Source organism: Lissotriton vulgaris, chromosome 4_1, assembly GCF_964263255.1.
Source record: "Lissotriton vulgaris chromosome 4_1, aLisVul1.2, whole genome shotgun sequence".
NCBI lineage: Eukaryota > Metazoa > Chordata > Amphibia > Caudata > Salamandridae > Lissotriton > Lissotriton vulgaris.
The window spans coordinates 244,752,770-244,769,311 of NC_141691.1; the positions used below are offsets into that span (position 1 = coordinate 244,752,770).

The window sequence follows — 16,542 nt, forward strand, 5'->3', positions numbered from 1 at the left end:
TTCAATCCAGGCAATTTTTCCAGGTCCCCTACACTATTGAGCGCTTCAGAAGCTTAAAGGCCTACTATTTAAGGAGAGGGTTGACCTACGATCAGTCCGTCCCCCTCTCTGCGGAGGTGAAAGAGGAGATGTTGTGGTGGCTCACGCACATGGAGGTGTGGAACGGCCAATCGATTTTCGGTTCTGTTCTGGACCTAGTCAGAGTCTGACGCCAGCAGGTCGGGTTGGGGGGGCCCGTTGTGGAGAGTTTCCACCAGAGGCGCTTGGTCATTAGAAGAACAGACCTTGCACATCAATTGTATAGAGCTCCAAGCTGGTTCTTTCGCAGTTCGATGTTCGACCAGGGACAGAGCGCGGTTGTGCATCCTGTTAAACATGGACAATTTTTCCGCAGTCCGTTACGTCAACCATCTGGGAAGGCCCCGATCCTGGGTCCTGGCAAATCTTGCAAAGGATTTTTGGAATTTCTGCCTGGCTCATCACATCTTGGTAACAGTAGAGTACCTTACGGGCAAGGACAACCAGGTGGCAGATTGGCACTACAGGCAACTCCATTATTCCAGCCGGTGGAAGCTGGATCCTCAGGTCTTCATGTGGTTACTCAACCTCTTGGGACCGTTTTCGGTGGACCTCTTCATGTCGCGCCTGGATCATCAGATCCTGCGGTTTTTCAGCTGAAGACCGGATCCGCTGATCGTGGCCACGGATGGGTTTCTGCAGGATTGGGGGCTGGAGAGAGCTTATGCTTTTCCCCCCATTCTCGATGATTGTGAGAACGGCGGCCCAAATTCACTGCCAGAGAGTGGAGGTGGTGGTGGTAACGCCGTATTGGAGATCTCAAGTTTGGTTTCCGGTTCTTCTGGAACTTTCTTGGGATTCTCTAATACTACTCCCCATGTTTCCTCATCTCCTTCTGAATCTGGACGGGGAGCCACATCATCTGGTAACCCAAGCCTGGTGGCTTGCAGGCCGCGATGGTCCCTTCCGAGACTTTCGAGACTGGCTGCGGTCCTCCAGTCAAAGGTTTGGGCAGACAGCACCACAAAGCATTATCGGCCCGCATGGGCAAGGTGGGTTTGTGATTCGTTGGTGTCTTCAACGGGATTCGGAACCCGTGGTCGCAGGTTTCATTCCAAATTTGAATTTTCTTGCGGACTTGGCAACGGGTGGCCTAGCGTACTGTTCGATTAATGCGGTGCGATCGGCGATTTCGGCAGGTTAGTGCCCGTTGGAAGGAGCTCCGGTAGGGGAACACCCTTTCGTCTGTAGGCTGCCGCTGCCCCCGGAACCGCGATAATCCATCCTTTGGGACGTCAATTTTGTTCTGAATCTTCCTCTATCTTGGCAGCCAAATAAATATCTCTCTTTGCAGGAAATCTTGTCCAAGTTGGCTATGCTGTTGTGTTTAGTTTCCTGTTGGAGAGTTTCTGACGTTTGGGCATTGGACATTTCTGAGAGTTTTTTCTCCGGATGGGGTCACATTCACGATGGGTCGTCGTACTAAGTCTCTTACAAGAACAATCTCATATCCAGCTTTGCTGGATGCTCCAAAGTTGTGTGTTGTAAATTGTCTTAAGGCATATGAGGACGTAACTCAGGAATTCCGCCCCATGAGCGAACAACAGCTGCTTATTGCCTTGAGAAAACCGCACAGGGCAGTCTCTTCCCCACTATTGCTAGGTGGGTGGGTTGGGTCATGCAGGAAGCGGGCATTGACACGAAACAGTTTGGGGCTCACTCGACCAGGCGTGTAATGACTTGATGCGTGCTGCAGATTGGTCCTCGGATTCCACCTTCAAGAGGTTTTACTTCAAACCAGTATTGGAGGTCGCTCAGTTGATGGTAAGTAAGCTTTAAACTAGCATAATCCGAGCCTCCGGTTCGGACATAGAATCGAAATTTGCCTAGTATAGTAATAGTAAGTTTCCATTCTATTAAGGACACGGAGGCGAGGATTATCCAACCCAGGGCACATCTCGTGCGAACCCTCCCTTATGTTCATAAGTAACAGCGTTTATTTATTGTTACCTTTGTGAACTTTGTCATGATTCAGAGAATTGTTTTGCAGACTCTTGTTAAACTTTGACAGTAATTAGGGAGTATCCTTGGGATGCCTTACGTTGTCTCTACTCAGTTTTAGGAAATGACGGTGCAAAACAGGACCAGTGAGAATTTGGCGTGACTCGCACGAAGAAAGAGGATGGACAGCCAAAGTGGAGGGACTATGTGTGTTCATGAACATTTTGGAAGGACTTGTTATAGAACCTTCCATTGGACCACGGGGGTTGCAGTTCGTTTATGCTTTATTCAACGTTTTCATGGATTGGTTCAGTTTGTATTGTAATTTTACGAACAAAAGGATTTTTGATGCTTTTCTGGCTGCTGTGACCTTTTTATGTTATTAAAGGCGGAGAAAGAAAAGCATAATCCTCGCCACTGTGTCCTTAATATAACTGAAACTTATTGTTACTATGCTAGGCAAATTTCGATTCTCCCTCTTAAATCTTTTACTTCTAAATGGACTTTTAATGAAAATTACAGCAGTTCATGTGACCTCTGCAATGGAGGTGTGCAAGACTTAAACCATGTATTGTTTGTTTGCCCTACCTCAACAGTTGCAGATGCTAGAAAGCGGTACTTAAAACCAATTGAAACAAAATGTAATAGCACAAGTGTTCAGAGCTTGATCTCGCTTTTTAAGTCACTGCCTGATGAATTTGTGTGTTATAATCTGTTTACATGTTTAAAAACTTTTTTTAATTGTATTAGGACAATTACCTAGTAATTAGGCAGTTTTTAATGACAAATGTATTTTTATAAATATATGTTGTTCTCAGTTGAGAACTAAATCAAATAAAATAAAACTTGAAACTTGAGTGAGCCTACCTTGTCCAATTCTTGGACTTGCCCTTACTCTAGGAGTTAGAATTTAGTAGGTAGCGAAAAAAGACATTAGGGAGTTTTTTCTTCTGGTGAGCAAGTAGGTTTGGAGCAAAACTCAGGGTGTCAGTCCATTTCTTGGTGTTGTGATTCTGCAAATAAGGGCAGGTGTGAGTCCACCAGTGCCCTTCCTCTCTCTTTTTGTGTGATACTGTATAAAGTACTCCCTGCCATGCACACTAAAAGGATATTGCAGCCAAAGCATTCTGTGAGCCTATGGAGGAATGAGGCCAAACCAGAGATTCTTTTTTGTAAGGTCATGGAACTCCGAGGTGACGTGCAATTTCCCTTTAACATATGGAAGAAGGTATTTTATTCTTTATAATATATGGTTATACCATCTTTCTGCCCACAAGCCTCTTTAATCTTTGATGTATTGCTCTTTCATATAAAAGAGATAGTAAGATTACAGACATGAAGAATAAAAGCTGAATCTGTAGTGCGAAATTAAAGACCCAAAAGTTATCAGTAATTTGTAGAAGAAAATATATTAGAATCAGTTTAATGAAAGTCAGGTTAAAATGGGGTAGGTCAGAATGTGTAGAAACATGCAGAGAGCTTCTATTTTTCCTGTAATTACCTATGTGTGCTGAAAATGAACATATTGCTATAAACATCGTTTTCACACTGATCACTGTTCAGAGGAAGCCAGTTCATTGTTTGAATGTTTAATCTGCAACTCTAATTAAACTCTGGCAACATGCATTATGGTGCCACACCTCAACTGTAATAAATCATTACGGTTTAGAAGCTGCATCATTTATTACAGGAAGCTAGAGATGTAACAACTTCACTGTAATAATGAAACTAGAGACGGACTTTTGTACAGACTCTCACTTATAATTCAGTCACTTATTACTGACTTTCAGACATAACCTACACATAGCTGCCAAGGTTTTAGATTGCTATGTGTGACATTTTCATAATTTTAGTGTAAGTATGAGTGACATTTCACCGACTGTGAGTGACACTTTTTGCGAGCAAAATCAAACTATGAAGACGAGGGAAACATATACATATATTATAAATTACACCCATTTGAGCAACGAGAAAGTCTAAGAAGATTTTTAAACTGCTGCGAAGCACTAGAAATGGAAGATACTTAAATGGAGACTGATTCCGTGCGAGTGCAGAGCAGGCATCATAGCTGCCAAGTTTTCAGATTGCTTATATGTGGCATGTCCATAGTATTAGTGGACTGGTGAATGACATTTAACTGCTAACTGTGTGTCACTTAGAGTGACACATTCTCATGAGTGAAAACCATGTAATGAGGTGCACGGAAAGAAAACAATATCAGAACCTATCCCCAATAAGTTCTAATAATATCTTACAACTGGAGCAAAACCCCTGAAATGAAAGTTTACACTTGCTTTATAATTAACTATGTCTGAAAATGTTGTGGTAGGCTAGCGTATACTGTGTGTAATACAATGTTACAACCATGTGACAATTCATGTGCCTACAGTTGCAGGCTGGGTCCTCGTAGCACTATAATATAGAAGTAACTAGCCACTACTGATCCAAGAAGGACAAACTTCTGTTCCGCTCTGGTTACAGCTATTCTGCGCTGGAAATTGCCTGACAATATATCGCAGTTACAACATCAATGCAATTTGTCCTGTGTGTAAAAAATAAACTGCCAGGCTCAGTCTGAAATGAATGGTGTGCACTAACTGGCATTGCGATCTAGTATTAATAAGCAAATGCTGCAGAGATCACCTCTACAGTACAGTCTTAGACCCAGAATGCATGAATGACTCACCTGACTGCTGGGGAGTGTATGCTCCATACTGAGCGCTTCGCCGCTTGGTTTCGTTATGGGCCTAAACTCTTCAGCAGGCAGCAGTTAAAGAGGTTACCTGAACAGATGTCGTTGGACCCTGCCAAGCAGCGACCTGTTTTTGCTTAGAAGTGTTTATTATTCCTCCTGACTGGCCGGCAGTGACACTTCATTTTTGCATGCTGTTCAGCCAGAGAGGCCTCCACAGCACCGTGACCGATCCCCCTAAATGTAAGAGCTTACTGTGACACTGAAATCATTTCTTAGGGCAAGGAGACACAGCAAAGTTAGGGTTCTCTCTTGCGTCGTTCTGTGTCGTCCTCCACAGCAGCAGTAAATCCTCCAGTCTTACGGACCACATCCTGTGAGCCTAATGTAACTACACAATAGTCGGCACAATCCTCATGGCGCTACTTTCAAGGGCGGGCACCCAGAAAGTTTCCTTTAGGCATCAATGCTGGTGCTCACTACGGATAGGCTGAGCCGGCAGCAAAGTTAAAATCGGATCCATGCACTAGTTAGACAGTCTGCCTGCCTGTGCGCCCAACACCAGTAAACTATGCGCAGCACCGCACACTACTTAATTCATGTGCCTACCGGCGCGCAGCACACCAAACTCCAGCCCGCTTAAATTCCGACCAATCCAACGTCACTTCCTTTCACAACCAGGACGTGAGGTCACACCACAGCCCGCCACAGCCAGTACGCAACCACTGCCGAGTCCAGGCCCCACCCGCTGCAGGTTATGGTGTCTGAATGGGCACAGGACTGTGAGTGACTCAGCGCGTCCGCGTAGCAGGCGGGAATTTCAGCAGAGCTAGAGACATTGTAGCAGCAGCAGTCAGTGCACAAACATTAGCTCTAGCAAGTGTCACAGGCTGGCGCCGGCGCGGGCTAGCAGTCTGGCACTGACAGTTAATTTAGCGTGGCTGGTACAGAGCAGAGAGACTGAAATGAGTGAGAGTCACATCCGTTGCGTGATACTTGGCAGGCCTGCCTACATTTTCTCAACTTTCTAGGTTACAATGTCGTTTACTAATGCTTGTTTGTCACACTCTTAGTTTTCTTTCTGCAATCATGAAAAACACAAAGAGCAGATATTAGAACATGTTTTATTTTCAAAAAGTTCTAAAGAATTTCTCAAAAGGGTATTTAGCAGAATTGTCACAAACACTTTTCCTCGGAAATGGGGTTAGTGTCACTCACAAACACGTTCATTATTCTCTCATGCCAATGTCATATATGGGTTAAAAATTGGTCCAGAACGTATTGAAAATAGGCCTATCAATTGCATAGTATTTGTTAGTTACACATGCATAAAAAGTATATTACCATCGAATCTTATGTTTTTAAGACAGCAGCAGAATAGAGATAAAACCAGCATACACGTGCTTAAATAAGTAGACACCAATGCATGATCGTTCAATGCGTGACTTCTCCAGCAAAAGAGCAAAAATTCCCAAATCACTGAGCATCTTACCTGCTTTGTCATTTGCCACACGCAGTCGATGAACTGTAGAAAAATGGGCGACCTGTCTGCATCCGCGTGGTTGTCATCCCCGTGGCCCACTCTCTGAAAAGGAGCAGGTCTGCGTGTTACTTTCGAGACATAAAAATAAATGAAAACACACAATGCCTTTATTTATAAAGGTGCAAATCTGTCATCAAACTTTCATGGATCGTGATTACTAAAGGAATCTATTGATTCACTGTTGACGAAAACTAAAGTGAATGTCACTTTTCTTTAGCACCCCACAAGGGGCGACCGCCCGCACCTCACCACGCTGCCCGGGGTAGAAAATCAGCCAACAAGGGACACAAGAGTTTTTTAAAGGGCCTTTTCGGATTGATAAATATCCCCTGAACTAGTACTTCATTAGAACACAAATATTAAACGTATCCAGATGATAACTACACAGCTTTAAGAAGTAAAACAATGGCACAATAACGCCGTGTTCACCGAATTTTTTTCCTCCGTGGCTGACCGAGAATCAGTCAAGAATGTTTGTTAATTATTCCTATGTTTACTAAAACAGGAAACAGTCAAGAATGACATGATAATAAGTAGGTAAAAAAATAAGTACATAACGAATCGTACAGTAGCTAAGGCCGATGTTCAGTGTCAGTTCTTAACTTTTTAATATACAAAAGCATAAAACACTACACGCAAAATTAAGAAGTATAAACAAAGATGAGTTGCTAGCATCGTCCTAGCCAGAGATCTGACCCCAGACAGTAATATAGCTGCCAACCACTTCACGCTATGGTTAAAGTGAACATTGAGGGTTATGGCCCATATTTGCCCAAGGAAGATATTCATAATGTTCCTGCAAGGTTCTTTAGTGCATCCAAAGCAAACAATTAAAGATCATCTTCAACAATGGTGGACCAAAATACACTAACAGTTTGAAAGAGACATTTCAAACGCTAAGATGAACAGTCTTTGGATTTAGTTGGTGTTTTAATTCCATGGATGTTTTAATTAGGTTTCCGAATGTAGTAATTTAGTTTCTACGTACCTAATATGAAACCTTAAGACCAGAGAAAGAAGTGCCTACCACAAACTTTTAAACGTTTTTTATTCGTTTGAAAGCCAACAAATAAAACAGTAAAGACGAGACTGCAAACTCCATTGAACGACCCACCCTCAGCCAGGTCCCCATTATAAAAAAACAGATTCAAACATCAATTACATGTTCTTGCGCTGCCCGTAACAATGGATTCCTACTCCTTCCTGCACACCCCAAGGTATCACTCCACTCGGCCAGAGTCCAGGCAATCAATCCAACAATCCCTCCCCCCATTGTCAAGCCTGGAACCAGCCATTGGATTCCTATACTACTGCTTCATCCTTGAGGTGTCCTACAGACCCAACTCCTTGTGTTTCTGGTCGGCGTCTCGTGACTTGCAGACCAGTTTTCCTTGTTGCATACACCATTCTAAGTTCAATCTCCAGGCCTCGGCCATTGGAGTCACCTCTGTTCCCCAATTGCAGATTATGTCCAGCTCTCTCAATATTGTTTTGATGATTGTGTCCCAATACTCATGTAAGGAAGGGCAGTCCAATTGAGTACCATGTTGTCCGCAAACTCTGCAACATCTGTCATTCTCTATCTTGCCAACCGCCAATAGCCGTTTTCTAGTATAGTATGCCCTATGGAAAATGTTTAACTGTAACAACTTAAGTCTGCACGGATCGCCATTTCCCTAGGGTAACCACACGCTTCTGGGTAGGCATCCTCATCAAGTCTCCCAAAGTCATGCTCCTAGCTAGTCCTGAGTTCTGTGAAGGGGGATCTATTGTTAAATAGTGTGGTGTCTAAGTGTGACACAGCGTGTTTGTGCAAGGGTGCCCCCAGCCCTTTCATTTTGAACAGTTTTCTTCCAGTCTGCTGGTACGGGCCCTTAATATATGCCTTATCCGCATGTACCGAGAGATATGGCTGCCTGCCAAACCATATTGCATCTGGAAGTCCTGGAATGGCATTACTTCTCCATCTTCCCAGACATCCCCTATATTGGAGATGCCCAGTTTGTCCCTTTTCTTGTACCCCTCTATGTGTGGTAGGTCTTTCAATACGTAAGGCTCCCAAAGTGGTGTTTCCAGTGTCAGCTTTAATCCCCACCCCGTGGCTAATTTTGCCTTTTTCCATAGGATGCTTGATTCTGGTCCAGGGAAGACCTGACTTGGCAGTTCGGGTTGGATTGTTCCCATGAGGAGCAGGGTCAAAACTGATTTGCATATGGTTGAGTCTAAATTGGGGTGGCATGGTGAGCAAATGAACAATGGGTTTAACCCAGATCTCTTGGCTGGGGGTGAATGTTTGGTTTGTTCCGCATTCCATCCATCATTTGTGTGTCTTGTGCTTTCTTGTCCTAAGTGCGCAGGGTATGCTAGATATGGGCCCCGGGCTCAGTGTGCCACTGGATTCAAGCTGGCCTGGCTGATGAGGGGTGATACCCTGAAACCGTTCCCAGGATGCTTGATTCTGGTCTAGGGAGGACCTGGCTTGGCAGTTTGGGCTGATTGTTCTTATGACGAGCAGGATCAAGACTGATTTGCATATGGCTCGGTTTAAACTGGGGTGGCAGGGTGAGCAAAAGAACAAAGTATTTAACCCAGATCTCTTGATTGGGGGTGAATGTTTGATTTGTTCCACATTCCGTTCATCATTTGTGTGCCTTTTGCTTTTTTCCATAGTCGCACCACTGTCGCTGTCGGGTAGGGCCACACGGCTGTTTGTTCTCCCCATACAGGTATCGTGGATATCCCTTCGGGTTCACTGCCTTTCTATCTGACATCAGAGTTTGGTCCTGTTGGCTTGCATACACCCAGTCATTAGTCACCAATAGCTGAGATGCCCAGTAGTATAAATTTAGATTTGGCAGCGATTTCCCCATTCTGGGGTTTCCTGGTCAGGGTCACTAGTGCTATACTAGGGGCTCCCCATAGCACAGGAGTTCCCTTGTCACCCCATCCACTTCCCCGAAAAAACGATCAGGGACCATGAAGGGAGTGTTCTGCAGCACGTACAAGAATTCAGGCAAGTGGATCATCTTTCTTTAGGGCTGCTCTGCCCATCATCTTTAGGGGGAGCAGTCGCTAGTGCTTGACATTGTTTTTATAGTTTTATGGGACCCTCCCCATATTATTGGTGTGGAGCCTATCCCAATACGTGTCACATTGATCTCCAGTCACCTGAGTTCCCATTCCAGAGAAGAGTCCCACTCAACCCCGGGTCCCCCCATGTTAAGGGGTAAATTGCAGATTTGGTTCAGTTTATACGGATTCCCGCGTTGGACACAAACACTTCCATGATCTGCAGGACCCGTCCTATCATGCCTACCACAAACTTGGTGGGCAAAGATTTTCCTTTGGGTAAGTTTCAGCGGTGTCATGAAGGTGTCAGAAGTCCAATCTGTAGAGCCCAATGTTGGTCATTGTACACATGAACCAAGAAGTACAGTAGCCACTTGACTACCCAGGCTGGTAAGGATGCCTGTCCACCTGAAAGTTCCTTTTGGTGATGGTCGATTCAGGGTCTGTAACTCAAAACTTGCTTGCAGCTGACACGATTTTCTTGGTGCAGGGTCATCCACAGGTCTGGGAGTACAACACAAAGCTGGAGACTAAGTTGGCACTGGGGTCCTTATTGGAGAGTTTAATGGCAATATCTCCAGAACTGCTTGAGCTAAAATGATAATGATAACTGTTCCAGAATCATCTTCACAACAGACACACAGGCTAGATGGTGTAGTTAAAGTTGCCTCAAAATGTGAGGACATCTAAAGAGAAGGGTGCAGGCTTCTTACAAATCAGGGAGAGTCAGGTTTAAAGGCGTTTGTAGAGTATTACCTTCCCCTGGGCCTCGATGACCTCATTTTGTAGTTTGTGCTTTCTGGTCAGCTGGCTGGGAGTGACCTCATGTCTCCAGGACTGAAGCAGTCTATAGGACTGATCTATTTAGGTCCTTTCAGACAGCTGGACTCTGAACTTTACTGGGGATCAGTCTCTGCATCTCAGTGACTCAGTACTGCAGCTCAATTATGAAAGCAGGGTTTTCTGTCCAAGCAGTTCAACCACAGAGATTATGGAGTTTTTTTACAGACTTGATCCCACTCCAGGTCAAGGAGAATGGTAACTAGCAAAAGTTAAACTCATGATCATCATTTCTTCTTGCTTGCAGTGGTGTGAAGACCCTCCTTCAATAAGGAGAAAATACTGAACTCTGTACTGACCATGGGGCCTATTATTTATGACCGGGTCTGGTCAATCAGGTCATTTGCATCAAAACCTCAAGTCTGGTGACCCTCAGTGCTCCACCTTGTTGTCCCATAGGTTCTGTCAGTTCAGATGTTTGCTAAATAATAATTTATGTTCACACCTATGAATCATTCAAGGCCTTGTATTATAGTAAAAACGTTGTTTTTCCCATATGATATTTAAAAACAATTCTTGTTATCCTCAAATTTCATATCAATATCAATCTCATCTTAATGGTTAGCATCTCAAATGTTGAAATTATGCTTTGTCCATCCTCACTGTATTCTGGACAGTGTGCGCTTTTTCGTGGTTCATAGCAAAATCATTCAAAATAGAATCCACATATGAACCTTTCAACCAGGTGAATGCCAGCAAAAAACTACTGCAGCTACGTTTGTTGTACTGCAACTCTGAGCTTTACATTGGTGTTAGAACTGGGGGTCTCTAGTTGGCAGAGGTAAGTACCTTTGACCAAATAGGGACTTCTACTTCTAGTCAGGGTAGAGAGATACACACTGTAGATAACTCCTGCTCACCCCCTAGGTAGCTTGGCATGAGCAGACAGGCTTATCCCCAAGGCAATATATCTTTATCTAGTTTCAGGCAGATTAAACCAAGGCAATAAAGGTACAAACTCAATGAACTCTCTTGAGGCCTTGCACTGGGTTAGGAAGTTATTTGGGATATCACAGTTCAGTCTCAGTCTTTAAAAATATTAGGTAGGGGAAGAATCTCAATTGTGGCTGTGAATGCTAGAAATATAACTCAACGCCGCCTCTAGCGCTATGCCAATGGAGCACCGGTAGCGTGTGTGCACTTGGAAGTCTCTCCACGGAGAAAAGACCTTGACGCGGCCTCTGCCGGTCCCGCTAGCTCTCCGCCCGCTCTCGACAATCCAACGAGCGGCGGGGAGCCGGATTACCTTTGGGTTGCGAGGACGGCAGGCCGGGGGTGGTTGATGCACACGGCTCCCTCGGCGGTGATCGGACGACGCTCCTGCCATTGTCCAATCCTCTTGCGGCTCTCGGGACGGGCCCCTCGTGATGTCACAGCTTCCCTGAAGTCAGCCAATTGCAGTGCGGCTTCCGGGACGAGCCCTTCGTGATGTCGCGGCTTCCTTCTGTGGCCCAATCACCTCGCGGGCTGACTGGACGAGCCTCCCGCAGCCGGCCAATGACAGCGCGGCACCTCAGGAAGCTTCTCTCGGCCAGCAAATCAGAGCGTGGCCCCTTCGTTTCTTCGGCCGCAGCTCCGCACCAGGGACAGTGTTCTTGGGATGATCTTGAGCCCGGGCAGCGGCGGTGATTAGCGGCAAGGTCCGCTCTGGGGTGCAAGTGGTCGGTAGATCACTCCCGAGGCCACACAATCTTTGGGGCGATTTCTCACGCAAGGAGGCACTACGATCCTCCGGTCCCCCGCAGATATGTGCAGATGAGCACGGCGATTTCCACACACGGCCAGCAGATAGAAAAACGCACTGAGGGCAAACACAGCACGATCTTCACAGCGTTTTGTAGTTTCTGGGGAACCTTTTGACACTGGGTTCCAGGACAGGAGGCCAGCTCTTCTCAGGCCCTTGGAGATTCTTGCAGACACAGCACACTGCAAAGTCTGGTGTTCAAGCAGGCAGGGGTCCCAGCACACAGCGAAGTCCCCTTCTTCTCTCCTTCAGTTGAACAGCAAAGCAGGTCAGCCCCAGAGCACACAGCAAGGGCAGTCTTCCTTAGTTTCTTCAGCGGTTCTTCTTCTGGCAGAGGTTCCTCTTGATTGTAGAAATCTAAAAATCTGTTGTCAGGGGTCCTTCTCCTATACCCCTAAAAGTCTTTGAAGTCTTTGTGCAAGTGGGCCCTGAGACCGGTCTATACCAGTTCTGAGTGTTGCTGGAGTACTTTGTTTTCCTGGCTTCTTCCTTCTTTTCAGAGTGAGGGGCAGAGTCGTCAGCCGCCCAGCAGGAGGTGGAGCCAGCATTGTGGCAGGCAGGCACAGCCCTATTCAATCCCAGGTGCTATCTCCTCCCACCACTCTAGTTGCAGATGCAGTCATTCAGCCTAAGGCTGACGCAGGCAACCTCCTGGGGGCTTCCCAGCCCCTGTCACCCTCAAACCAGACAGTCAATCCACAAGCAGGTCCAGGCACACAGAAAGGTCAGACAAGAGAACAGCCACTTTCTAAAAGTACCGTTCTCAAACACAGAATTTAAAAACAACCTTTCCTAAATGATGTGTTATGTTATTAAATTCTGAGTTCAGGGATATCAATCACTTATGTCCTATCTTGTTCCTATGGGAAGATAGGCTGGTAGCCATTGGGACCAGCCTCCCCCATGTTAGTCTATGGAGCAAGATAACCTGGCAGCAGTGATCACACAAAATGGCTGCTGTTCACTACCAGAGCATGTTACCTGCACTAGTACATGCTCTACCTTTCATATACACTGCACCCTGCCCAGGGGGGGTACCTTGAGCCTTCCATAGGGGTGACCAATGTGCACAAAAAGGGAAGGGTTAGGCCTAGCCAGTGGGGGCACTGACCAGGAGGACATGGCAGTTCACGGACTGCACACAGGCACTGCGGTGGCAGGCCGCAGACACCATTTTAGGGCTACTCATGTGGGTGGCACAATCTGCGCTGCAGGCCCACTAGTAGCATCTGTCATCACTAGCCCTGGCACACCCAGTGCACTTTACTAGGGACTTTGTGGTGATACAAATATGCCAATCAGGTACATCCAATCAATATAATAATTTCCATAGGGAGCACTTACACGCTGGCACTGATCAGCAGTGGCAGTGTATCCAAAACATCTAAACCAGCAAAAACGAAATCCAGCACAGCATCAAAAATACAGGAGGCAGAGGCAAAAAGATAGGGGAAAAACCACGCCAAGGGAGTCAGGTCTAACGCGTGTCCCCTCCAGCTGAAAGTGGAGAGAACTACCCACCCTCTTGGGAGTTCTCTTCACTAAGGTGGAAGAATCTGGACAAACCATCAGCGTTGGCGTGTTCTGTACCAGGGCGGTGTTATACCGTAAAGTCCATTCCCTGTAGGGAGATGGACCACCTCAACAGTTTTGGGTTCTCACCCCTCATCTGCATTAACCATCTGAGGGGCCTGTGGTCGGTCTGAACACGGAAGTGAGTTCCAAACAGGTAGGGACTCAGCTTCTTCAGAGCCCAGACCACAGCAAAAGCTTCCCTTTCAATCGCACTCCACCTCTGTTCCCTGGGGAGTAGCCTCCTACTAATGAAAGCTACAGGTTGGTCTCCGCCCTCGTCGTTGATCTGTCAGAGTACTGCTCCCACGCCTTGCTCTGAAGCGTCTGTCTGCACTATGAACTCACTGGAAAAGTCAGGTGCCTTAAGCACCGGTGCTGAGCACATGGCAGTTTTCAGGGCATCAAAAGCAGTTTGACAGGCCTCCGTCCAATTCACTTTCCTGGGCTGATTTCTAGAGGTTAGCTCTGTCAAGGGGGCAACAATGGTGCCATATCCTTTGACGAACCGTCTGTAATACCCGGTGAGGCCTAGGCAGGCTCTCACCTCTGTCTGGGACTTGAGGGGTTCCCAAGCCAGAATGGTATCAATCTTAGCCTGTAGGGGCGCCACCTGGCTGCTCCCCAATTGGTGTCCCAAGTACACTACTGATCCCTGCCCTATGTGGCACTTACTGGCCTTGATGGTGAGGCCTGCCTTTTGCAGAGCCTTCAACTTCATAGAGGTGTTGCAGGTGCTCCTCCCAAGTGGAGCTGAACACAGCAATGTCATCTAGGTATGCGGCGCTGAATTGCTCCAGCCCGGCCAGTACCTGGTTGACCAGTCTCTGGAATGTGGCAGGGGCATTTTTCAACCCAAAGGGAATGACTCGGAAAAGGAAGTGCCCCTCTGGCGTTGAAAATGCGGACCTCTCCTTGGCCCCATCAGTTAAGGCAATCTGCCAGTACCCTGAAGTCAAATCAAAGGTGCTGAGGTACTGGGCAGCTCCCAACTGATCCACGAGCTCATCAGCTCTGGGGATGGGGTGTGCGTCAGTCTTGGTGACCGCATTGAGCCCACGATAGTCCACGCAGAACCGGAGTTCTGGGGGGCCACCGGGAGTAGCAGCTTTCTTTGGCACTAAGACCACTGGGCTAGCCAAGGGGCTGCTGGAGGGCTCAATTACCCCTAGTGCCAACCTCTTGGAAACTTCTTCCTTGATGCTGGCTCTGACCTCGTCAGCCACCCTATAACATTTTTGCTTCACAGGCAGACTAGATCCAGTGTCCACATCGTGGACGCACCAATTGGTGACACCTGGTTCAGGGAGAACAGGGAGGCAAACTGACCCAAGACCTGGCGACAGTCCCTCTGCTGCTCTGGGGTCTGGGTGGGCGAGAGGACCACACCATCCACTGACCCGTCCTGCTCCTTGGCTGCCAGGAGGTCAGGGAGAGGATCACTATCCTCTTCCCCTCCAGCATCTGTAGCCATGAGCATAGTCACTTCAGACCTCTCAAAGTGGGGTTTGAGGCGGTTTACGTGCAACACTCTCAGGGGCTGCCTGGGAGTCTTCATGTTAACCAGGTAGGTTACTTCGCTTTTGCGCTCCACCACCTCATATGGCCCGGTCCACTTGTCACGGAGCGCACAAGGCTCCACCGGCGCCATCACCCACACTTTCTGACCAGGATGGAACTCAACCAGAGTGGTATTCTGGTTGTACTATCTTTTCATTTCCTCCCGGCTAGCTTCCAGGTTCTCTTGAGCGAGCTTCCTGAAGCGCTTTGTCTGGTTGCGGATGGCCAGCACATAGCTGAACACATCCTGGGGGGTTTTCCCACGGGATTTCTCCCACCCCTCTTTCACCAGAGTGAGAGGTCCTCTAACAGGGTGGCCATACAGTAATTCAAATGGACTGAACCCTAAGGATTTCTGAGGCACCTCCCTGTAGACAAACAACAGGCATAGTAACAAGACGTCCCACTTCTGTCTCATGGGTTCTTCTAGGCCCATAATCATACCTTTTAGGGTGCGGTTGAACCTTTCAACCAACCCATTTCCTTGAGGGTGGTAAGGAGTGGTGAACTTGTAGGTCACCCCACACTCCTCCCACAGAGACTTCATGTACCTAGAGATGAAGTTGGTACCCCGGTCGCAGACCACCTCTCTGGGGAACCCCACTCGGGAAAAGATCCCCATTAAGGCACAGCCCATCACTGGGGCTGTGACTGTCCTGAGAGGGACTGCTTCAGGTACCGGGTGGCATGGTCCACCAAGACCAGGATAAACCTGTTGCCTAGGGCTGTCTTGGGGTCCGGGGTCCCCACGATGTCGATGCCCAGCCGCTCAAAAGGGGTGCTCACCACAGGAAAGGGTTGAAGAGGGTGCCAGGCACTTCCCTCCGCTCTTGCCACTGGCCTGACATGTTTGGCAAGACCTACAAAAGGCACCGACGTGCTTCTTCATCTGGGGCCAGTAAAAGTGGGTGACAAGCCTGTGATAGGTCTTGTCTTGCCCCAGATGTCGTGCGAGAGGCACGTCATGAGCCAGACCCATTAGGAAGTTCCTGAAGCGCTCGGGTACCACCAGCATACGGGCTGCACCAGGCTCAGCGAACTTAAGCTCACTATAAAGTAAGTCATCTTCCCAGTAAACAAAATGCTCTTTGGACCCTAGACCTGCTGCCTGATCTGCAGCCTGCTGCCGCACACCAATAAGGCAAAGGCATTCCTGTAAACTGGTGCTGGGGGAACCCTTTTAGCAGATGATAGGAGCATTATATTACAAGCCCACAGCAAGACTACGAATGGGAGATCGTGTCACAGAAGCTTTTGAAATAAGTAGGAGGTACTAGGCAGGGCTGTCCCCTATCACCCTTATTGTATGCGTTAGTTGCGGAACCATTGGCATGCGCGATTAGGGAATACCACAGGTTCGAAGGGATCAACTTTCCAACATACCAGATTGGTATCTCTACATACGCAGATGACACATTGTTATCTGTCCGAGACCCGGAAACGAACCTCTCCTCAGTGCTAAGAGAAGTAGTAAGATTTGGGGCTCTTTCAGGACTAAAGGTG

At 47.2% G+C, this 16,542-nt stretch overlaps 1 protein-coding gene across 12 annotated transcripts in view; it reads right to left on the reverse strand.

The window, feature by feature from the left end:
- MTMR1 (myotubularin related protein 1) overlaps window positions 1-16,542 on the reverse strand; it is a 449,026-nt gene that overhangs the window by 99,038 nt on the left and 333,446 nt on the right. For all 12 annotated transcript variants that reach the window (XM_086918594.1, XM_086918596.1, XM_086918593.1 and 9 more), the window contains one exon: window positions 6,204-6,296. In XM_086918594.1, coding sequence (XP_086774720.1) covers window positions 6,204-6,296 — 93 coding nt within the window. The remainder of the gene's footprint in view (window positions 1-6,203; window positions 6,297-16,542) is intronic.